Raw genomic sequence first — 24,821 nt, forward strand, 5'->3', positions numbered from 1 at the left:
ACCAATAGCCCCAGACCTATACTCATTGCCCTTAGCACTGCCAAAAATACCATATTGATGAACTGGAAAACTAGACACAAACTTAACATATCACACTGGTTAAACATCCTATCACAATACATATCAATGGAAAAGCTCTCAGCCTCGCTCCAAGACCAAACTCATTACTTTGAAGCAACCTGGACCCCTCTTATTTGGGCATTACATTTACAAACACCTCCACCTGTAAGCCAGAGCTCTCAACCCAATTAATCAATCAACTACAAAAAACTTCTGTTCTCACTACCATCATAACAATAAACACCATATCTGTTACCACTACTACTTTGTATCTGTTAATTTTTAAACAACTTCTCGAGTGTTCTTTTCTGTTTTTGTTTCTTCCCTCATTAATATAAACTTGAGTTTTAGGTTTTTATTTATTTAATTATTTTTTGTGCCCCCCCCCTTTTCTTTTCTTTGTTTGTTTGTTTTTTCCCCCAGTTTTTTGTTGTTGTTGTTGTTGTTGTTGTTGTTTTGTTTTCATTTATTTTTTCTCTCTGTGTGCCTGTAAAATTGTCCTCCCCGTTTTGTCCTTTGTGTCACTATTTGTTTTGTTATTTCAGGAGAAAAATGTAAAAAAAAAAAAAAAAGTGAGCCCTCCACAAGGAACTCATGTGATGATCTTTCTTTCATGCATATATTTACAAGTCATTAATCTGAATAACACACGAATATGCTTTATTTCTGATTAGACAAAGCACACAGTTGTAAGCAGGAAAACTGACTTCAGGGAGATTTCTACTGAACAAACGCAACATACAAACTGGTTAAGACCACATGAAAGTTTAACAGTTGCTACTTTGACAAATTGGTGGTTCCTCTCCCGATTATTGCTTTTTTTGTGTTCCTCTCTGGTCTCAGCAGGATTATGTAACATTTGGGTCCAAACAGTGCCACCAACAGGCCAAAACTGGAGGCTAGGATGGCAAATATTTCCACTGCATCTGCATATTTGCCTGGTGAGTTGACATAAGCAGGGACAAAGGCCACCCACACAGCACAGAAAATAAGCATACTGAAAGTGATGAGTTTGGCCTCATTGAAGTTGTCAGGAAGATTCCTTGCCAGAAATGCAAGCAGGAAGCTGAGGATTGCCAGAAAGCCAATGTAACCCAATAAGACAACAAAGCCAATGGTGGACCCAACAACACATTCATACACTATCTTGTCATTGTAGTATTTGGTGTTCTTATGTGGAGATGGTGAGGAGATGACAATCCAGATGGTGCAAATTACTGCCTGAATAGAAGTAAGAACCAGGACTGTCCCTCTCTGTTGCATGGCACCAAACCACTTGAGAACAGCTCCACCTCCTGGCTTAGAGGCTTTGAACACAGCAAGAACCACCATAGTTTTCACCAGAATACATGAGACACAAAGCACAAAGATTATACCAAATGCTGCATGTCTCAACTTGCACGTCCATAATCTGGGGTGGCCGATAAACAGAAGTGAACACAGGAAACATAGTTTAAGTGACACTAGGAGGAGGAAACTCAGTTCTGCATTGTTGGCTCGTACCATGGGTGTGCTGCGATGATGGATGAAGATTACCAGGACGACAGAACAGAGAAATGTGCCCAGCAATGAGGCAGTTGTCAAGCAGATACCCAACGGCTCATGAAAAGAGAGAAACTCGGTCTTCTTAGGCACACAGATGTCATGCTTTGGGCTGGACCAGAAGTCCTCTGGACAACTTGTGCACTCTATGGAGTCTGAAAAAAGGGGAAGTTAGTGAGGCTTATTGTTTTGTAAAAAGAACAATTTTCTAAAAGACAATACAGAAATATATTAAGCATGAAAACCCACCAGTTGTATTGCTGATTTTCCCCTCAGAACAAGGGACACAGTCGAAACAGCATTCAGGTTCCCCTTTCTTTCTGGCCATGCGGGTACCTGGAGGACAGCTCTCACTACATACTGACTGAGGTGGCTGTGTGGAAAAAATACATTTGTGAATATATATTACTCAATCTGGCTTATATTTGCAGTCAATGTTATCTGTATAATCAGAAATTACCTTTTTAGTAATAAAGTTCCAGAAGATTTTGTCTTCATCAATTTTAAGAACTTCACCTTTGAAATCAGACCTCTTAACATCACCCACATTTTGAACTTTAATTTTTCCATCGGGGAGCCACAGCCAGTTGATGACATCATAGATTGGTAGCACATCTCCATTCTCATCAAATGAAACTTGATCACCAAATGATGTGGTGAAGTTAACCTTTTGTAAATAATGAACAAGCTACAAATGAAAAACAGAAACAAAGGGAGTATTAAGGACTCAAACTAAACAAAGGTTTATCCCACTATTCAGTGATGTACAACTTGTCATTTATTTTTATCCTTTTATTCTATCTCTATATTTGTATACAAAATAAATAAATAAAACAAAACACAAAACATAGTAACAAATGATTGAGCATCTATCAATGAAAACAAAGGTAGAGTTTAAAGTGATATCACACCTGCCATGGCTCCAAAGTTTGAAAATTGGCACAGCTGTGCCCACTGAAAGGCCCTCTCCCTGGCTCACACTTCATCACATCATCAAGGGCATACGCTAGAGAATACACAGCTTTGTAAATATTGTACTCAGGCCTGAGGTTTGAAACATCTAAAAAATCGCTCTCAACATTTTGTATGTCTTCTTCTCCATTGCAGAGTGTTTCCCCAGCTTTCAGCCAACCCGGTGAAGCAAATTTACACCGAAATGTGGATTCCCAAAACTGCCTCACCTGAAATGCAGTATATCATAAAATTAATTTGTATTAACAGATATAACGCAAATAAAAGTCAATCAGTAACTATTCATTTTAAAACAAATTGTTCGTGAACTCCCACCATGCTTGTTCCAGAGCTGTCATTGTTTACTTTGTCAGGATGTATTTGTATTAAAAACTCCTTCAGTCCTGGTATTTCCCCTCGACGGATGGCAATGCCGAGCGTGCCCTTCAGGTACGGCATGAGTTCGGGTGTCTGAAGCACAGTAGATGCTGTCCAGGCTTCACTTGCTATCCACTGTAAGCCTGTCACATTCTGCCTAAGCACCTGTGTGTAGCATTATTTAGAGTTTAGAGACATTAGCACAGATATTAAAAGAGTCTATTGAAATGTAAAGGAGCAGTCACTTATCAAACATGTCATATCATATCTTACTTTTCATGCGTAACGTTTTGTTTTTTTGCTTTCTAAAAGTGCTCAACGTTGTGAAATTCACAACTGGCTTCCATAGTTTTTTGTAACTTTCCTATATAATCTGATTTCATTTATTCTAATTGTTCAAGTTTTTTTTATAATTCTTTCAACTGCATGAAATTAGTCCTCTCATAATTGCACAAAAATGTTAAACAAATTTTTTAATCCTTTTATTTTTCGAACACTTAGCATTTTAAATAGTATATAAAGTATTTTTATTCTAACCTCTGCCATAAGATGTATCATGTGAAACTCCTGTGCAAAAACCATAACCACACGGGCTGTGGATGTCTTCATCACATCAACAATCCTACTAAGTTTAGCTGGGTCACTGTCCCAGGGCAAAACTTCTAAGTAGGCCAGACAAGCTCCACTGGATTGAGTCAGATCAGATTGGAAGGATCGAGCAACATGGAGTCCATAGTCACCATCACTGACTAGCAGGCCGACCCAAGTCCAGCTGAAGTGTTGCAGAATCTGTATCACTGCACGCACCTAATACAACATATTGTATTAGACCAGTAAACTCATTTAAATGACATACACAATAAACAGAAATTTTGGTGATACACATACAGTAAATTTTCAATTTAATATAACTGAATATATATCCTTCACACTAAAATCATACATGTGAAAAAAAGATTGAGTAAAAATTGTCTCGTGTTATTTGTCATGTCAGTTTCTTCAAGCTTACTGTGAATGAAACTGACAAATATTGCAATTCTCATTGCGGTAAAAAGGATTCACCTGGAAAGCATCACTTGGGATTGTTCTAAAGAAGGATGGGAACCGTTGCCGATGACTAAGGCAGGAACAAGTGGAAAAATAACTCACCTATAAAGGAACATACAATTTTTGACACCCTTTTAAGATAATCATATATTAAGAATACCTCACTTCAAAATAATGCAGTGATTTTAGACATTAAATAAACATACTTAAATACCAACAAAAAAAAAGACAGAGAAACTTACAATAGGCATTTTGTATAAACCCAGCACATTGGAAGTGGCAATGGAAAATGTAGAGGCAGAATCACCAACTATCCCCATGACTGGAGGGGTCCCTAAACAGTTCTCCTCAAACACATAGTGCTTTTCTCTGCCACTGGCAAGTGATAATCCACCACTGAATCCAATGATAAGTGCACCACAGTTGTCATACAGACTGTATCCTAGAGTCACATTAGGTAACAGATCGGAGCTCCTGTTGATCTCATCAATAGCAAAGGCCATGGTCATTGCATGCCTGAACCCTAGAGTTTTAAACCTAACACACACAGTATAAAGATTAAAAACGAAAATAAATGAATAATAGTAACCAGAGTATTCAAAGTAAATATTGCAAAAACTAGCTGGATATTTATCAAAAAGCACTATGATGATAACATATTTCAATTTCAATGTTATACTTTAAACATGTTTTACAGCACTGTCCTTATACTGATGCAATAATCAAACAACACAATTAACACAGATGCTTTCCGTCTGCTATGTTAGTGAAACCTACCCTTTGCAGATGGGCCATTGTGGCTCTGAGGTGTAAGTCCACTCAGGGAAAACAGAGGAATAGTGCACCTCAAATAGCCCACCAAGAACCACATCTCCAGGCTTGTGCATTTCATTAAGTTGAAACTTTCTCTGTAATTTACAAGATAAAGAAAAAGAGTTAGATACAGAGTGGAAGGAGAAGAGGGACAAATAAACCAAGATAAAATAATATGTGTTAAGAAAAGCTCCCATATCTGCCCTCCTCCTTTTACAACTGGTTCCCATCTTCATACAGAGTTATCTTTATATGCAGGGCATTTAATCCCAATGCACACTATCCTTTATTGTTCAATTCTTTATAACACCAGTCATCTGGGTGTTGGATATGGGGGCAGGACATTAAAACACATAACAAATTGTGTGCTGTGGCAAACAGGTAGAATTGAGGAGGGCCTAAAACCACCTGGCAAACAACTAAAACACCCCCCCCATCTCAGTCAACTCAGCCACAAATAATGAATTATGCTAATGTATGTTTAACTCTTAGCCTTGATAAAACAAAACAGATGAGTTACAAAATGAATTCTTCATTGCACATTTTTTAAATACAAATTAATAATAATAATAATTAAGACTTTTATTTATAGCGCTTTTATAAATAAGATGTTTCTGAGATGGAAAAAGGCTGTTTTGGTGATGTGTTTGATGTGTTGGTCTAAGGACAGGGTTTGATCAAAGATGACACCGAGGTTACAGATGTGGGGGGAAGGGAGCACTGTGGATCCACCGTTGGAAAGGGATAAGTTGTTGGTGGATTTGGTGATGCATTTGGTGCAGATGATGATGACTTCTGATTTGGTCGCAGTTGAGTTTGAGAAAGTTGGTTTGAAGACAGGATTTTATTTCTATGATGCAGTCAGTGAGGATTGAGTGAGTGAGTGACAGGAGTTATGGATTTGGCAAAGCGGTCAAACTGAAGTCCATGGCGGTGGATTATGTGACCCAGGGGGAGCATGTACATGATGAAGAGCAGGGGTCCAAGAACTGAACCTTGGGGAAGATCTTGGGAGAGAGCAGCAGTGGGAGATTTGCATTGGTTTATGCTGATGAACTGATATCTGTCAGAGAGCTATGACTTGAGCCAGGAGAGAGCAGTGCTGGTGATGTTAAAAGTGGTTTCAAAGCAGGAGAGAATTATGGAATGGTTGATGGTGTTGAATGTTGCGCTTTGGTCAAGTAGGATGAGGATGTTGAGGTTTGAGGATGATTCATAAAGGTTATAGGCAGAGAGCTGAATTTTGAGTTGAGAAGCGACAGCATCTTCCAGTAGTTTTGAAAGAAATGGGAGGTTGAAGATGGGTTTGTAGTGGTTTGGGATGTCGGGATCAAGTCCAGGTTTTTTCAAAATGGCTGTGACAGCAAGTTTTTGGGATAGTGGGACGGTGCCAGTGGAAAAGGATGAGTTTACTGTTGAGATAATGAGTGGGGATAGGCTGGGAAGGCAGGCCTTGACAAGGGGACAGGGTCCAGAAGGCAGGTGGAAGTTTTCAATCCCACCATGAGGTCTGAAAGCTCTGTAGGGGAGACAGGGGACAACTGAGACAGGGCCTTAGAGGTTAAGGGGGGGAAGCTGAAAGGAGGGGCCAGGTTGTTGTAGATGGTCTATTTTGCTGTTTGGAAGAATGACAGGAAGGAGGTGTATTTGTTGCTGTGAAGGAATAGGAACAGTCCAGATGGTTGAGGAGTTTGTTCATTGTGGAGAATAATGCTTTGGGTCTTCTGGAGCCAGACTGTATGAGTTGAGAGTAGTAGATGGATCAGGTGTGGAAGAGGGCATCTTTGTGTTGTTGGAGGTGGTCTTTGTAGGCTTGGGGGTGTATGGTGGGTGCTGTTTTGTTGTGTAGTCTATCCAATTAAAGTGAACCAAGAAGCAGAGTGGGTGAGTAACATTATTACTGTAACTAAGTCTTGTTTGTTTTCAGGCTGTCTGGAAATTTTCAGGAAATTTTCAAGAGTGCATGAGTGAAAAATGTAAAAATGTAAGCTTTCTACAAGGAACTCGTGATGATCTTTCTTTCATGCATATATTTACAAATCATAGATCTGAATAACACACAAATATGCTTTATTTCTGATTAGACAAAGGACACAGTTGTAAGCAGCAAAACTGACTTCAGGGAGATTTCTACTGAACAAATGCAACATACAAACTGGTTAAGACCACATGAAAGTTTAACAGTTGCTACTTTGACAAATTGGTGGTTCCTCTCCCGATTATTGCTTTTTTTGTGTTCCTCTCTGGTCTCAGCAGGATTATGTAACATTTGGGTCCAAACAGTGCCACCAACAGGCCAAAACTGGAGGCTAGGATGGCAAATATTTCCACTGCATCTGCATATTTGCCTGGTGAGTTGACATAAGCAGGGACAAAGGCCACCCACACAGCACAGAAAATAAGCATACTGAAAGTGATGAGTTTGGCCTCATTGAAGTTGTCAGGAAGATTCCTTGCCAGAAATGCAAGCAGGAAGCTGAGGATTGCCAGAAAGCCAATGTAACCCAATAAGACAACAAAGCCAATGGTGGACCCAACAACACATTCATACACTATCTTGTCATTGTAGTATTTGGTGTTCTTATGTGGAGATGGTGAGGAGATGACAATCCAGATGGTGCAAATTACTGCCTGAATAGAAGTAAGAACCAGGACTGTCCCTCTCTGTTGCATGGCACCAAACCACTTGAGAACAGCTCCACCTCCTGGCTTAGAGGCTTTGAACACAGCAAGAACCACCATAGTTTTCACCAGAATACATGAGACACAAAGCACAAAGATTATACCAAATGCTGCATGTCTCAACTTGCACGTCCATAATCTGGGGTGGCCGATAAACAGAAGTGAACACAGGAAACATAGTTTAAGTGACACTAGGAGGAGGAAACTCAGTTCTGCATTGTTGGCTCGTACCATGGGTGTGCTGCGATGATGGATGAAGATTACCAGGACGACAGAACAGAGAAATGTGCCCAGCAATGAGGCAGTTGTCAAGCAGATACCCAACGGCTCATGAAAAGAGAGAAACTCGGTCTTCTTAGGCACACAGATGTCATGCTTTGGGCTGGACCAGAAGTCCTCTGGACAACTTGTGCACTCTATGGAGTCTGAAAAAAGGGGAAGTTAGTGAGGCTTATTGTTTTGTAAAAAGAACAATTTTCTAAAAGACAATACAGAAATATATTAAGCATGAAAACCCACCAGTTGTATTGCTGATTTTCCCCTCAGAACAAGGGACACAGTCGAAACAGCATTCAGGTTCCCCTTTCTTTCTGGCCATGCGGGTACCTGGAGGACAGCTCTCACTACATACTGACTGAGGTGGCTGTGTGGAAAAAATACATTTGTAAATATATATTACTCAATCTGGCTTATATTTGCAGTCAATGTTATCTGTATAATCAGAAATTACCTTTTTAGTAATAAAGTTCCAGAAGATTTTGTCTTCATCAATTTTAAGAACTTCACCTTTGAAATCAGACCTCTTAACATCACCCACATTTTGAACTTTAATTTTTCCATCGGGGAGCCACAGCCAGTTGATGACATCATAGATTGGTAGCACATCTCCATTCTCATCAAATGAAACTTGATCACCAAATGATGTGGTGAAGTTAACCTTTTGTAAATAATGAACAAGCTACAAATGAAAAACAGAAACAAAGGGAGTATTAAGGACTCAAACTAAACCAAGGTTTATCCCACTATTCAGTGATGTACAACTTGTCATTTATTTTTATCCTTTTATTCTATCTCTATATTTGTATACAAAATAAATAAATAAAACAAAACACAAAACATAGTAACAAATGATTGAGCATCTATCAATGAAAACAAAGGTAGAGTTTAAAGTGATATCACACCTGCCATGGCTCCAAAGTTTGAAAATTGGCACAGCTGTGCCCACTGAAAGGCCCTCTCCCTGGCTCACACTTCATCACATCATCAAGGGCATACGCTAGAGAATACACAGCTTTGTAAATATTGTACTCAGGCCTGAGGTTTGAAACATCTAAAAAATCGCTCTCAACATTTTGTATGTCTTCTTCTCCATTGCAGAGTGTTTCCCCAGCTTTCAGCCAACTCGGTGAAGCAAATTTACACCGAAATGTGGATTCCCAAAACTGCCTCACCTGAAATGCAGTATATCATAAAATTAATTGGTATTAACAGATATAACGCAAATAAAAGTCAATCAGTAACTATTCATTTTAAAACAAATTGTTCGTGAACTCCCACCATGCTTGTTCCAGAGCTGTCATTGTTTACTTTGTCAGGATGTATTTGTATTAAAAACTCCTTCAGTCCTGGTATTTCCCCTCGACGGATGGCAATGCCGAGCGTGCCCTTCAGGTACGGCATGAGTTCGGGTGTCTGAAGCACAGTAGATGCTGTCCAGGCTTCACTTGCTATCCACTGTAGGCCTGTCACATTCTGCCTAAGCACCTGTGTGTAGCATTATTTAGAGTTTAGAGACATTAGCACAGATATTAAAAGAGTCTATTGAAATGTAAAGGAGCAGTCACTTATCAAACATGTCATATCATATCTTACTTTTCATGCGTAACGTTTTGTTTTTTTGCTTTCTAAAAGTGCTCAACGTTGTGAAATTCACAACTGGCTTCCATAGTTTTTTGTAACTTTCCTATATAACCTGATTTCATTTATTCTAATTGTTCAAGTTTTTTTATAATTCTTTCAACTGCATGAAATTAGTCCTCTCATAATTGCACAAAAATGTTAAACAAATTTTTTAATCCTTTTATTTTTTCGAACACTTAGCATTTTAAATAGTATATAAAGTATTTTTATTCTAACCTCTGCCATAAGATGTATCATGTGAAACTCCTGTGCAAAAACCATAACCACACGGGCTGTGGATGTCTTCATCACATCAACAATCCTACTAAGTTTAGCTGGGTCACTGTCCCAGGGCAAAACTTCTAAGTAGGCCAGACAAGCTCCACTGGATTGAGTCAGATCAGATTGGAAGGATCGAGCAACATGGAGTCCATAGTCACCATCACTGACTAGCAGGCCGACCCAAGTCCAGCTGAAGTGTTGCAGAATCTGTATCACTGCACGCACCTAATACAACATATTGTATTAGACCAGTAAACTCATTTAAATGACATACACAATAAACAGTAATTTTGGTGATACACATACAGTAAATTTTCAATTTAATATAACTGAATATATATCCTTCACACTAAAATCATACATGTGAAAAAAAGATTGAGTAAAAATTGTCTCGTGTTATTTGTCATGTCAGTTTCTTCAAGCTTACTGTGAATGAAACTGACAAATATTGCAATTCTCATTGCGGTAAAAAGGATTCACCTGGAAAGCATCACTTGGGATTGTTCTAAAGAAGGATGGGAACCGTTGCCGATGACTAAGGCAGGAACAAGTGGAAAAATAACTCACCTATAAAGGAACATACAATTTTTGACACCCTTTTAAGATAATCATATATTAAGAATACCTCACTTCAAAATAATGCAGTGATTTTAGACATTAAATAAACATACTTAAATACCAACAAAAAAAAAGACAGAGAAACTTACAATAGGCATTTTGTATAAACCCAGCACATTGGAAGTGGCAATGGAAAATGTAGAGGCAGAATCACCAACTATCCCCATGACTGGAGGGGTCCCTAAACAGTTCTCCTCAAACACATAGTGCTTTTCTCTGCCACTGGCAAGTGATAATCCACCACTGAATCCAATGATAAGTGCACCACAGTTGTCATACAGACTGTATCCTAGAGTCACATTAGGTAACAGATCGGAGCTCCTGTTGATCTCATCAATAGCAAAGGCCATGGTCATTGCATGCCTGAACCCTAGAGTTTTAAACCTAACACACACAGTATAAAGATTAAAAACGAAAATAAATGAATAATAGTAACCAGAGTATTCAAAGTAAATATTGCAAAAACTAGCTGGATATTTATCAAAAAGCACTATGATGATAACATATTTCAATTTCAATGTTATACTTTAAACATGTTTTACAGCACTGTCCTTATACTGATGCAATAATCAAACAACACAATTAACACAGATGCTTTCCGTCTGCTATGTTAGTGAAACCTACCCTTTGCAGATGGGCCATTGTGGCTCTGAGGTGTAAGTCCACTCAGGGAAAACAGAGGAATAGTGCACCTCAAATAGCCCACCAAGAACCACATCTCCAGGCTTGTGCATTTCATTAAGTTGAAACTTTCTCTGTAATTTACAAGATAAAGAAAAAGAGTTAGATACAGAGTGGAAGGAGAAGAGGGACAAATAAACCAAGATAAAATAATATGTGTTAAGAAAAGCTCCCATATCTGCCCTCCTCCTTTTACAACTGGTTCCCATCTTCATACAGAGTTATCTTTATATGCAGGGCATTTAATCCCAATGCACACTATCCTTTATTGTTCAATTCTTTATAACACCAGTCATCTGGGTGTTGGATATGGGGGCAGGACATTAAAACACATAACAAATTGTGTGCTGTGGCAAACAGGTAGAATTGAGGAGGGCCTAAAACCACCTGGCAAACAACTAAAACACCCCCCCCATCTCAGTCAACTCAGCCACAAATAATGAATTATGCTAATGTATGTTTAACTCTTAGCCTTGATAAAACAAAACAGATGAGTTACAAAATGAATTCTTCATTGCACATTTTTTAAATACAAATTAATAATAATAATAATTAAGACTTTTATTTATAGCGCTTTTATAAATAAGATGTTTCTGAGATGGAAAAAGGCTGTTTTGGTGATGTGTTTGATGTGTTGGTCTAAGGACAGGGTTTGATCAAAGATGACACCGAGGTTACAGATGTGGGGGGAAGGGAGCACTGTGGATCCACCGTTGGAAAGGGATAAGTTGTTGGTGGATTTGGTGATGCATTTGGTGCAGATGATGATGACTTCTGATTTGGTCGCAGTTGAGTTTGAGAAAGTTGGTTTGAAGACAGGATTTTATTTCTATGATGCAGTCAGTGAGGATTGAGTGAGTGAGTGACAGGAGTTATGGATTTGGCAAAGCGGTCAAACTGAAGTCCATGGCGGTGGATTATGTGACCCAGGGGGAGCATGTACATGATGAAGAGCAGGGGTCCAAGAACTGAACCTTGGGGAAGATCTTGGGAGAGAGGAGCAGTGGGAGATTTGCATTGGTTTATGCTGATGAACTGATATCTGTCAGAGAGCTATGACTTGAGCCAGGAGAGAGCAGTGCTGGTGATGTTAAAAGTGGTTTCAAAGCAGGAGAGAATTATGGAATGGTTGATGGTGTTGAATGTTGCGCTTTGGTCAAGTAGGATGAGGATGTTGAGGTTTGAGGATGATTCATAAAGGTTATAGGCAGAGAGCTGAATTTTGAGTTGAGAAGCGACAGCATCTTCCAGTAGTTTTGAAAGAAATGGGAGGTTGAAGATGGGTTTGTAGTGGTTTGGGATGTCGGGATCAAGTCCAGGTTTTTTCAAAATGGCTGTGACAGCAAGTTTTTGGGATAGTGGGACGGTGCCAGTGGAAAAGGATGAGTTTACTGTTGAGATAATGAGTGGGGATAGGCTGGGAAGGCAGGCCTTGACAAGGGGACAGGGTCCAGAAGGCAGGTGGAAGTTTTCAATCCCACCATGAGGTCTGAAAGCTCTGTAGGGGAGACAGGGGACAACTGAGACAGGGCCTTAGAGGTTAAGGGGGGGAAGCTGAAAGGAGGGGCCAGGTTGTTGTAGATGGTCTATTTTGCTGTTTGGAAGAATGACAGGAAGGAGGTGTATTTGTTGCTGTGAAGGAATAGGAACAGTCCAGATGGTTGAGGAGTTTGTTCATTGTGGAGAATAATGCTTTGGGTCTTCTGGAGCCAGACTGTATGAGTTGAGAGTAGTAGATGGATCAGGTGTGGAAGAGGGCATCTTTGTGTTGTTGGAGGTGGTCTTTGTAGGCTTGGGGGTGTATGGTGGGTGCTGTTTTGTTGTGTAGTCTATCCAATTAAAGTGAACCAAGAAGCAGAGTGGGTGAGTAACATTATTACTGTAACTAAGTCTTGTTTGTTTTCAGGCTGTCTGGAAATTTTCAGGAAATTTTCAAGAGTGCATGAGTGAAAAATGTAAAAATGTAAGCTTTCTACAAGGAACTCGTGATGATCTTTCTTTCATGCATATATTTACAAGTCATAGATCTGAATAACACACAAATATGCTTTATTTCTGATTAGACAAAGGACACAGTTGTAAGCAGCAAAACTGACTTCAGGGAGATTTCTACTGAACAAATGCAACATACAAACTGGTTAAGACCACATGAAAGTTTAACAGTTGCTACTTTGACAAATTGGTGGTTCCTCTCCCGATTATTGCTTTTTTTGTGTTCCTCTCTGGTCTCAGCAGGATTATGTAACATTTGGGTCCAAACAGTGCCACCAACAGGCCAAAACTGGAGGCTAGGATGGCAAATATTTCCACTGCATCTGCATATTTGCCTGGTGAGTTGACATAAGCAGGGACAAAGGCCACCCACACAGCACAGAAAATAAGCATACTGAAAGTGATGAGTTTGGCCTCATTGAAGTTGTCAGGAAGATTCCTTGCCAGAAATGCAAGTAGGAAGCTGAGGATTGCCAGAAAGCCAATGTAACCCAATAAGACAACAAAGCCAATGGTGGACCCAACAACACATTCATACACTATCTTGTCATTGTAGTATTTGGTGTTCTTATGTGGAGATGGTGAGGAGATGACAATCCAGATGGTGCAAATTACTGCCTGAATAGAAGTAAGAACCAGGACTGTCCCTCTCTGTTGCATGGCACCAAACCACTTGAGAACAGCTCCACCTCCTGGCTTAGAGGCTTTGAACACAGCAAGAACCACCATAGTTTTCACCAGAATACATGAGACACAAAGCACAAAGATTATACCAAATGCTGCATGTCTCAACTTGCACGTCCATAATCTGGGGTGGCCGATAAACAGAAGTGAACACAGGAAACATAGTTTAAGTGACACTAGGAGGAGGAAACTCAGTTCTGCATTGTTGGCTCGTACCATGGGTGTGCTGCGATGATGGATGAAGATTACCAGGACGACAGAACAGAGAAATGTGCCCAGCAATGAGGCAGTTGTCAAGCAGATACCCAACGGCTCATGAAAAGAGAGAAACTCGGTCTTCTTAGGCACACAGATGTCATGCTTTGGGCTGGACCAGAAGTCCTCTGGACAACTTGTGCACTCTATGGAGTCTGAAAAAAGGGGAAGTTAGTGAGGCTTATTGTTTTGTAAAAAGAACAATTTTCTAAAAGACAATACAGAAATATATTAAGCATGAAAACCCACCAGTTGTATTGCTGATTTTCCCCTCAGAACAAGGGACACAGTCGAAACAGCATTCAGGTTCCCCTTTCTTTCTGGCCATGCGGGTACCTGGAGGACAGCTCTCACTACATACTGACTGAGGTGGCTGTGTGGAAAAAATACATTTGTAAATATATATTACTCAATCTGGCTTATATTTGCAGTCAATGTTATCTGTATAATCAGAAATTACCTTTTTAGTAATAAAGTTCCAGAAGATTTTGTCTTCATCAATTTTAAGAACTTCACCTTTGAAATCAGACCTCTTAACATCACCCACATTTTGAACTTTAATTTTTCCATCGGGGAGCCACAGCCAGTTGATGACATCATAGATTGGTAGCACATCTCCATTCTCATCAAATGAAACTTGATCACCAAATGATGTGGTGAAGTTAACCTTTTGTAAATAATGAACAAGCTACAAATGAAAAACAGAAACAAAGGGAGTATTAAGGACTCAAACTAAACCAAGGTTTATCCCACTATTCAGTGATGTACAACTTGTCATTTATTTTTATCCTTTTATTCTATCTCTATATTTGTATACAAAATAAATAAATAAAACAAAACACAAAACATAGTAACAAATGATTGAGCATCTATCAATGAAAACAAAGGTAGAGTTTAAAGTGATATCACACCTGCCATGGCTCCAAAGTTTGAAAATTGGCACAGCTGTGCCCACTGAAAGGCCCTCTCCCTGGCTCACACTTCATCACATCATCAAGGGCATACGCTAGAGAATACACAGCTTTGTAAATATTGTACTCAGGCCTGAGGTTTGAAACATCTAAAAAATCGCTCTCAACATTTTGTATGTCTTCTTCTCCATTGCAGAGTGTTTCCCCAGCTTTCAGCCAACTCGGTGAAGCAAATTTACACCGAAATGTGGATTCCCAAAACTGCCTCACCTGAAATGCAGTATATCATAAAATTAATTGGTATTAACAGATATAACGCAAATAAAAGTCAATCAGTAACTATTCATTTTAAAACAAATTGTTCGTGAACTCCCACCATGCTTGTTCCAGAGCTGTCATTGTTTACTTTGTCAGGATGTATTTGTATTAAAAACTCCTTCAGTCCTGGTATTTCCCCTCGACGGATGGCAATGCCGAGCGTGCCCTTCAGGTACGGCATGAGTTCGGGTGTCTGAAGCACAGTAGATGCTGTCCAGGCTTCACTTGCTATCCACTGTAGGCCTGTCACATTCTGCCTAAGCACCTGTGTGTAGCATTATTTAGAGTTTAGAGACATTAGCACAGATATTAAAAGAGTCTATTGAAATGTAAAGGAGCAGTCACTTATCAAACATGTCATATCATATCTTACTTTTCATGCGTAACGTTTTGTTTTTTTGCTTTCTAAAAGTGCTCAACGTTGTGAAATTCACAACTGGCTTCCATAGTTTTTTGTAACTTTCCTATATAACCTGATTTCATTTATTCTAATTGTTCAAGTTTTTTTATAATTCTTTCAACTGCATGAAATTAGTCCTCTCATAATTGCACAAAAATGTTAAACAAATTTTTTAATCCTTTTATTTTTTCGAACACTTAGCATTTTAAATAGTATATAAAGTATTTTTATTCTAACCTCTGCCATAAGATGTATCATGTGAAACTCCTGTGCAAAAACCATAACCACACGGGCTGTGGATGTCTTCATCACATCAACAATCCTACTAAGTTTAGCTGGGTCACTGTCCCAGGGCAAAACTTCTAAGTAGGCCAGACAAGCTCCACTGGATTGAGTCAGATCAGATTGGAAGGATCGAGCAACATGGAGTCCATAGTCACCATCACTGACTAGCAGGCCGACCCAAGTCCAGCTGAAGTGTTGCAGAATCTGTATCACTGCACGCACCTAATACAACATATTGTATTAGACCAGTAAACTCATTTAAATGACATACACAATAAACAGTAATTTTGGTGATACACATACAGTAAATTTTCAATTTAATATAACTGAATATATATCCTTCACACTAAAATCATACATGTGAAAAAAAGATTGAGTAAAAATTGTCTCGTGTTATTTGTCATGTCAGTTTCTTCAAGCTTACTGTGAATGAAACTGACAAATATTGCAATTCTCATTGCGGTAAAAAGGATTCACCTGGAAAGCATCACTTGGGATTGTTCTAAAGAAGGATGGGAACCGTTGCCGATGACTAAGGCAGGAACAAGTGGAAAAATAACTCACCTATAAAGGAACATACAATTTTTGACACCCTTTTAAGATAATCATATATTAAGAATACCTCACTTCAAAATAATGCAGTGATTTTAGACATTAAATAAACATACTTAAATACCAACAAAAAAAAAGACAGAGAAACTTACAATAGGCATTTTGTATAAACCCAGCACATTGGAAGTGGCAATGGAAAATGTAGAGGCAGAATCACCAACTATCCCCATGACTGGAGGGGTCCCTAAACAGTTCTCCTCAAACACATAGTGCTTTTCTCTGCCACTGGCAAGTGATAATCCACCACTGAATCCAATGATAAGTGCACCACAGTTGTCATACAGACTGTATCCTAGAGTCACATTAGGTAACAGATCGGAGCTCCTGTTGATCTCATCAATAGCAAAGGCCATGGTCATTGCATGCCTGAACCCTAGAGTTTTAAACCTAACACACACAGTATAAAGATTAAAAACGAAAATAAATGAATAATAGTAACCAGAGTATTCAAAGTAAATATTGCAAAAACTAGCTGGATATTTATCAAAAAGCACTATGATGATAACATATTTCAATTTCAATGTTATACTTTAAACATGTTTTACAGCACTGTCCTTATACTGATGCAATAATCAAACAACACAATTAACACAGATGCTTTCCGTCTGCTATGTTAGTGAAACCTACCCTTTGCAGATGGGCCATTGTGGCTCTGAGGTGTAAGTCCACTCAGGGAAAACAGAGGAATAGTGCACCTCAAATAGCCCACCAAGAACCACATCTCCAGGCTTGTGCATTTCATTAAGTTGAAACTTTCTCTGTAATTTACAAGATAAAGAAAAAGAGTTAGATACAGAGTGGAAGGAGAAGAGGGACAAATAAACCAAGATAAAATAATATGTGTTAAGAAAAGCTCCCATATCTGCCCTCCTCCTTTTACAACTGGTTCCCATCTTCATACAGAGTTATCTTTATATGCAGGGCATTTAATCCCAATGCACACTATCCTTTATTGTTCAATTCTTTATAACACCAGTCATCTGGGTGTTGGATATGGGGGCAGGACATTAAAACACATAACAAATTGTGTGCTGTGGCAAACAGGTAGAATTGAGGAGGGCCTAAAACCACCTGGCAAACAACTAAAACACCCCCCCCATCTCAGTCAACTCAGCCACAAATAATGAATTATGCTAATGTATGTTTAACTCTTAGCCTTGATAAAACAAAACAGATGAGTTACAAAATGAATTCTTCATTGCACATTTTTTAAATACAAATTAATAATAATAATAATTAAGACTTTTATTTATAGCGCTTTTATAAATAAGATGTTTCTGAGATGGAAAAAGGCTGTTTTGGTGATGTGTTTGATGTGTTGGTCTAAGGACAGGGTTTGATCAAAGATGACACCGAGGTTACAGATGTGGGGGGAAGGGAGCACTGTGGATCCACCGTTGGAAAGGGATAAGTTGTTGGTGGATTTGGTGATGCATTTGGTGCAGATGATGATGACTTCTGATTTGGTCGCAGTTGAGTTTGAGAAAGTTGGTTTGAAGACAGGATTTTATTTCTATGATGCAGTCAGTGAGGATTGAGTGAGTGAGTGACAGGAGTTATGGATTTGGCAAAGCGGTCAAACTGAAGTCCATGGCGGTGGATTATGTGACCCAGGGGGAGCATGTACATGATGAAGAGCAGGGGTCCAAGAACTGAACCTTGGGGAAGATCTTGGGAGAGAGGAGCAGTGGGAGATTTGCATTGGTTTATGCTGATGAACTGATATCTGTCAGAGAGCTATGACTTGAGCCAGGAGAGAGCAGTGCTGGTGATGTTAAAAGTGGTTTCAAAGCAGGAGAGAATTATGGAATGGTTGATGGTGTTGAATGTTGCGCTTTGGTCAAGTAGGATGAGGATGTTGAGGTTTGAGGATGATTCATAAAGGTTATAGGCAGAGAGCTGAATTTTGAGTTGAGAAGCGACAGCATCTTCCAGTAGTTTTGAAAGAAATGGGAGGTTGAAGATGGGTTTGTAGTGGTTTGGGATGTCGGGATCAAGTCCAGGTTTTTTCAAAATGGCTGTGACAGCAAGTTTTTGGGATAGTGGGACGGTGCCAGTGGAAAAGGATGAGTTTACTGTTGAGATAATGAGTGGGGATAGGCTGGGAAGGCAGGCCTTGACAAGGGGACAGGGTCCAGAAGGCAGGTGGAAGTTTTCAATCCCACCATGAGGTCTGAAAGCTCTGTAGGGGAGACAGGGGACAACTGAGACAGGGCCTTAGAGGTTAAGGGGGGGAAGCTGAAAGGAGGGGCCAGGTTGTTGTAGATGGTCTATTTTGCTGTTTGGAAGAATGACAGGAAGGAGGTGTATTTGTTGCTGTGAAGGAATAGGAACAGTCCAGATGGTTGAGGAGTTTGTTCATTGTGGAGAATAATGCTTTGGGTCTTCTGGAGCCAGACTGTATGAGTTGAGAGTAGTAGATGGATCAGGTGTGGAAGAGGGCATCTTTGTGTTGTTGGAGGTGGTCTTTGTAGGCTTGGGGGTGTATGGTGGGTGCTGTTTTGTTGTGTAGTCTATCCAATTAAAGTGAACCAAGAAGCAGAGTGGGTGAGTAACATTATTACTGTAACTAAGTCTTGTTTGTTTTCAGGCTGTCTGGAAATTTTCAGGAAATTTTCAAGAGTGCATGAGTGAAAAATGTAAAAATGTAAGCTTTCTACAAGGAACTCGTGATGATCTTTCTTTCATGCATATATTTACAAGTCATAGATCTGAATAACACACAAATATGCTTTATTTCTGATTAGACAAAGGACACAGTTGTAAGCAGCAAAACTGACTTCAGGGAGATTTCTACTGAACAAATGCAACATACAAACTGGTTAAGACCACATGAAAGTTTAACAGTTGCTACTTTGACAAATTGGTGGTTCCTCTCCCGATTATTGCTTTTTTTGTGTTCCTCTCTGGTCTCAGCAGGATTATGTAACATTTGGGTCCAAACAGTGCCACCAACAGGCCAAAACTGGAGGCTAGGATGGCAAATATTTCCACTGCATCTGCATATTTGCCTGGTGAGTTGACATAAGCAGGGACAAAGGCCACCCACACAGCACAGAAAATAAGCATACTGAAAGTGATGAGTTTGGCCTCATTGAAGTTGTCAGGAAGATTCCTTGCCAGAAATGCAAGTAGGAAGCTGAGGATTGCCAGAAAGCCAATGTAACCCAATAAGACAACAAAGCCAATGGTGGACCCAACAACACATTCATACACTATCTTGTCATTGTAGTATTTGGTGTTCTTATGTGGAGATGGTGAGGAGATGACAATCCAGATGGTGCAAATTACTGCCTGAATAGAAGTAAGAACCAGGACTGTCCCTCTCTGTTGCATGGCACCAAACCACTTGAGAACAGCTCCACCTCCTGGCTTAGAGGCTTTGAACACAGCAAGAACCACCATAGTTTTCACCAGAATACATGAGACACAAAGCACAAAGATTATACCAAATGCTGCATGTCTCAACTTGCACGTCCATAATCTGGGGTGGCCGATAAACAGAAGTGAACACAGGAAACATAGTTTAAGTGACACTAGGAGGAGGAAACTCAGTTCTGCATTGTTGGCTCGTACCATGGGTGTGCTGCGATGATGGATGAAGATTACCAGGACGACAGAACAGAGAAATGTGCCCAGCAATGAGGCAGTTGTCAAGCAGATACCCAACGGCTCATGAAAAGAGAGAAACTCGGTCTTCTTAGGCACACAGATGTCATGCTTTGGGCTGGACCAGAAGTCCTCTGGACAACTTGTGCACTCTATGGAGTCTGAAAAAAGGTGAAGTTAGTGAGGCTTATTGTTTTGTAAAAAGAACAATTTTCTAAAAGACAATACAGAAATATATTAAGCATGAAAACCCACCAGTTGTATTGCTGATTTTCCCCTCAGAACAAGGGACACAGTCGAAACAGCATTCAGGTTCCCCTTTCTTTCTGGCCATGCGGGTACCTGGAGGACAGCTCTCACTACATACTGACTGAGGTGGCTGTGTGGAAAAAATACATTTGTAAATATATATTACTCAATCTGGCTTATATTTGCAGTCAATGTTATCTGTATAATCAGAAATTACCTTTTTAGTAATAAAGTTCCAGAAGATTTTGTCTTCATCAATTTTAAGAACTTCACCTTTGAAATCAGACCTCTTAACATCACCCACATTTTGAACTTTAATTTTTCCATCGGGGAGCCACAGCCAGTTGATGACATCATAGATTGGTAGCACATCTCCATTCTCATCAAATGAAACTTGATCACCAAATGATGTGGTGAAGTTAACCTTTTGTAAATAATGAACAAGCTACAAATGAAAAACAGAAACAAAGGGAGTATTAAGGACTCAAACTAAACCAAGGTTTATCCCACTATTCAGTGATGTACAACTTGTCATTTATTTTTATCCTTTTATTCTATCTCTATATTTGTATACAAAATAAATAAATAAAACAAAACACAAAACATAGTAACAAATGATTGAGCATCTATCAATGAAAACAAAGGTAGAGTTTAAAGTGATATCACACCTGCCATGGCTCCAAAGTTTGAAAATTGGCACAGCTGTGCCCACTGAAAGGCCCTCTCCCTGGCTCACACTTCATCACATCATCAAGGGCATACGCTAGAGAATACACAGCTTTGTAAATATTGTACTCAGGCCTGAGGTTTGAAACATCTAAAAAATCGCTCTCAACATTTTGTATGTCTTCTTCTCCATTGCAGAGTGTTTCCCCAGCTTTCAGCCAACCCGGTGAAGCAAATTTACACCGAAATGTGGATTCCCAAAACTGCCTCACCTGAAATGCAGTATATCATAAAATTAATTGGTATTAACAGATATAACGCAAATAAAAGTCAATCAGTAACTATTCATTTTAAAACAAATTGTTCGTGAACTCCCACCATGCTTGTTCCAGAGCTGTCATTGTTTACTTTGTCAGGATGTATTTGTATTAAAAACTCCTTCAGTCCTGGTATTTCCCCTCGACGGATGGCAATGCCGAGCGTGCCCTTCAGGTACGGCATGAGTTCGGGTGTCTGAAGCACAGTAGATGCTGTCCAGGCTTCACTTGCTATCCACTGTAGGCCTGTCACATTCTGCCTAAGCACCTGTGTGTAGCATTATTTAGAGTTTAGAGACATTAGCACAGATATTAAAAGAGTCTATTGAAATGTAAAGGAGCAGTCACTTATCAAACATGTCATATCATATCTTACTTTTCATGCGTAACGTTTTGTTTTTTTGCTTTCTAAAAGTGCTCAACGTTGTGAAATTCACAACTGGCTTCCATAGTTTTTTGTAACTTTCCTATATAACCTGATTTCATTTATTCTAATTGTTCAAGTTTTTTTTATAATTCTTTCAACTGCATGAAATTAGTCCTCTCATAATTGCACAAAAATGTTAAACAAATTTTTTAATCCTTTTATTTTTTCGAACACTTAGCATTTTAAATAGTATATAAAGTATTTTTATTCTAACCTCTGCCATAAGATGTATCATGTGAAACTCCTGTGCAAAAACCATAACCACACGGGCTGTGGATGTCTTCATCACATCAACAATCCTACTAAGTTTAGCTGGGTCACTGTCCCAGGGCAAAACTTCTAAGTAGGCCAGACAAGCTCCACTGGATTGAGTCAGATCAGATTGGAAGGATCGAGCAACATGGAGTCCATAGTCACCATCACTGACTAGCAGGCCGACCCAAGTCCAGCTGAAGTGTTGCAGAATCTGTATCACTGCACGCACCTAATACAACATATTGTATTAGACCAGTAAACTCATTTAAATGACATACACAATAAACAGAAATTTTGGTGATACACATACAGTAAATTTTCAATTTAATATAACTGAATATATATCCTTCACACTAAAATCATACATGTGAAAAAAAGATTGAGTAAAAATTGTCTCGTGTTATTTGTCATGTCAGTTTCTTCAAGCTTACTGTGAATGAAACTGACAAATATTGCAATTCTCATTGCGGTAAAAAGGATTCACCTGGAAAGCATCACTTGGGATTGTTCTAAAGAAGGATGGGAACCGTTGCCGATGACTAAGGCAGGAACAAGTGGAAAAATAACTCACCTATAAAGGAACATACAATTTTTGACACCCTTTTAAGATAATCATATATTAAGAATACCTCACTTCAAAATAATGCAGTGATTTTAGACATTAAATAAACATACTTAAATACCAACAAAAAAAAAGACAGAGAAACTTACAATAGGCATTTTGTATAAACCCAGCACATTGGAAGTGGCAATGGAAAATGTAGAGGCAGAATCACCAACTATCCCCATGACTGGAGGGGTCCCTAAACAGTTCTCCTCAAACACATAGTGCTTTTCTCTGCCACTGGCAAGTGATAATCCACCACTGAATCCAATGATAAGTGCACCACAGTTGTCATACAGACTGTATCCTAGAGTCACATTAGGTAACAGATCGGAGCTCCTGTTGATCTCATCAATAGCAAAGGCCATGGTCATTGCATGCCTGAACCCTAGAGTTTTAAACCTAACACACACAGTATAAAGATTAAAAACGAAAATAAATGAATAATAGTAACCAGAGTATTCAAAGTAAATATTGCAAAAACTAGCTGGATATTTATCAAAAAGCACTATGATGATAACATATTTCAATTTCAATGTTATACTTTAAACATGTTTTACAGCACTGTCCTTATACTGATGCAATAATCAAACAACACAATTAACACAGATGCTTTCCGTCTGCTATGTTAGTGAAACCTACCCTTTGCAGATGGGCCATTGTGGCTCTGAGGTGTAAGTCCACTCAGGGAAAACAGAGGAATAGTGCACCTCAAATAGCCCACCAAGAACCACATCTCCAGGCTTGTGCATTTCATTAAGTTGAAACTTTCTCTGTAATTTACAAGATAAAGAAAAAGAGTTAGATACAGAGTGGAAGGAGAAGAGGGACAAATAAACCAAGATAAAATAATATGTGTTAAGAAAAGCTCCCATATCTGCCCTCCTCCTTTTACAACTGGTTCCCATCTTCATACAGAGTTATCTTTATATGCAGGGCATTTAATCCCAATGCACACTATCCTTTATTGTTCAATTCTTTATAACACCAGTCATCTGGGTGTTGGATATGGGGGCAGGACATTAAAACACATAACAAATTGTGTGCTGTGGCAAACAGGTAGAATTGAGGAGGGCCTAAAACCACCTGGCAAACAACTAAAACACCCCCCCCATCTCAGTCAACTCAGCCACAAATAATGAATTATACTAATGTATGTTTAACTCTTAGCCTTGATAAAACAAAACAGATGAGTTACAAAATGAATTCTTCATTGCACATTTTTTAAATACAAATTAATAATAATAATAATTAAGACTTTTATTTATAGCGCTTTTATAAATAAGATGTTTCTGAGATGGAAAAAGGCTGTTTTGGTGATGTGTTTGATGTGTTGGTCTAAGGACAGGGTTTGATCAAAGATGACACCGAGGTTACAGATGTGGGGGGAAGGGAGCACTGTGGATCCACCGTTGGAAAGGGATAAGTTGTTGGTGGATTTGGTGATGCATTTGGTGCAGATGATGATGACTTCTGATTTGGTCGCAGTTGAGTTTGAGAAAGTTGGTTTGAAGACAGGATTTTATTTCTATGATGCAGTCAGTGAGGATTGAGTGAGTGAGTGACAGGAGTTATGGATTTGGCAAAGCGGTCAAACTGAAGTCCATGGCGGTGGATTATGTGACCCAGGGGGAGCATGTACATGATGAAGAGCAGGGGTCCAAGAACTGAACCTTGGGGAAGATCTTGGGAGAGAGGAGCAGTGGGAGATTTGCATTGGTTTATGCTGATGAACTGATATCTGTCAGAGAGCTATGACTTGAGCCAGGAGAGAGCAGTGCTGGTGATGTTAAAAGTGGTTTCAAAGCAGGAGAGAATTATGGAATGGTTGATGGTGTTGAATGTTGCGCTTTGGTCAAGTAGGATGAGGATGTTGAGGTTTGAGGATGATTCATAAAGGTTATAGGCAGAGAGCTGAATTTTGAGTTGAGAAGCGACAGCATCTTCCAGTAGTTTTGAAAGAAATGGGAGGTTGAAGATGGGTTTGTAGTGGTTTGGGATGTCGGGATCAAGTCCAGGTTTTTTCAAAATGGCTGTGACAGCAAGTTTTTGGGATAGTGGGACGGTGCCAGTGGAAAAGGATGAGTTTACTGTTGAGATAATGAGTGGGGATAGGCTGGGAAGGCAGGCCTTGACAAGGGGACAGGGTCCAGAAGGCAGGTGGAAGTTTTCAATCCCACCATGAGGTCTGAAAGCTCTGTAGGGGAGACAGGGGACAACTGAGACAGGGCCTTAGAGGTTAAGGGGGGGAAGCTGAAAGGAGGGGCCAGGTTGTTGTAGATGG

At 39.4% G+C, this 24,821-nt stretch overlaps 1 protein-coding gene across 4 annotated transcripts in view; it reads right to left on the minus strand.

The window, feature by feature from the left end:
* Positions 1-24,821, minus strand: part of LOC110005070 (uncharacterized) — a 50,108-nt gene that overhangs the window by 8,190 nt on the left and 17,097 nt on the right. For 3 of the 4 annotated variants that reach the window (XM_065960229.1, XM_065960228.1, XM_065960231.1), the window contains 36 exons: positions 23,180-23,310; positions 22,645-22,939; positions 22,418-22,504; positions 21,893-22,162; positions 21,313-21,519; positions 20,937-21,206; positions 20,486-20,713; positions 20,275-20,398; positions 19,987-20,180; positions 17,038-17,168; positions 16,503-16,797; positions 16,276-16,362; positions 15,751-16,020; positions 15,172-15,378; positions 14,796-15,065; positions 14,345-14,572; positions 14,134-14,257; positions 13,846-14,039; positions 10,897-11,027; positions 10,362-10,656; positions 10,135-10,221; positions 9,610-9,879; positions 9,031-9,237; positions 8,655-8,924; positions 8,204-8,431; positions 7,993-8,116; positions 7,705-7,898; positions 4,756-4,886; positions 4,221-4,515; positions 3,994-4,080; positions 3,469-3,738; positions 2,890-3,096; positions 2,514-2,783; positions 2,063-2,290; positions 1,852-1,975; positions 1,564-1,757 (listed from right to left, as the gene is read on the minus strand). In XM_065960229.1, coding sequence (XP_065816301.1) covers positions 1,564-1,757; positions 1,852-1,975; positions 2,063-2,290; positions 2,514-2,783; positions 2,890-3,096; positions 3,469-3,738; positions 3,994-4,080; positions 4,221-4,515; positions 4,756-4,886; positions 7,705-7,898; positions 7,993-8,116; positions 8,204-8,431; positions 8,655-8,924; positions 9,031-9,237; positions 9,610-9,879; positions 10,135-10,221; positions 10,362-10,656; positions 10,897-11,027; positions 13,846-14,039; positions 14,134-14,257; positions 14,345-14,572; positions 14,796-15,065; positions 15,172-15,378; positions 15,751-16,020; positions 16,276-16,362; positions 16,503-16,797; positions 17,038-17,168; positions 19,987-20,180; positions 20,275-20,398; positions 20,486-20,713; positions 20,937-21,206; positions 21,313-21,519; positions 21,893-22,162; positions 22,418-22,504; positions 22,645-22,939; positions 23,180-23,310 — 7,224 coding nt within the window. Of the gene's footprint in view, positions 1-1,137; positions 1,368-1,563; positions 1,758-1,851; positions 1,976-2,062; positions 2,291-2,513; positions 2,784-2,889; positions 3,097-3,468; positions 3,739-3,993; positions 4,081-4,220; positions 4,516-4,755; positions 4,887-7,704; positions 7,899-7,992; positions 8,117-8,203; positions 8,432-8,654; positions 8,925-9,030; positions 9,238-9,609; positions 9,880-10,134; positions 10,222-10,361; positions 10,657-10,896; positions 11,028-13,845; positions 14,040-14,133; positions 14,258-14,344; positions 14,573-14,795; positions 15,066-15,171; positions 15,379-15,750; positions 16,021-16,275; positions 16,363-16,502; positions 16,798-17,037; positions 17,169-19,986; positions 20,181-20,274; positions 20,399-20,485; positions 20,714-20,936; positions 21,207-21,312; positions 21,520-21,892; positions 22,163-22,417; positions 22,505-22,644; positions 22,940-23,179; positions 23,311-24,821 lie in introns of those variants that run through there. The other variant, XM_065960230.1, reaches the window with a different exon arrangement.

The sequence above is a fragment of the Labrus bergylta genome, chromosome 11 (assembly GCF_963930695.1).
Source record: "Labrus bergylta chromosome 11, fLabBer1.1, whole genome shotgun sequence".
In the NCBI taxonomy this organism is placed as follows: Eukaryota; Metazoa; Chordata; class Actinopteri; order Labriformes; family Labridae; genus Labrus; species Labrus bergylta.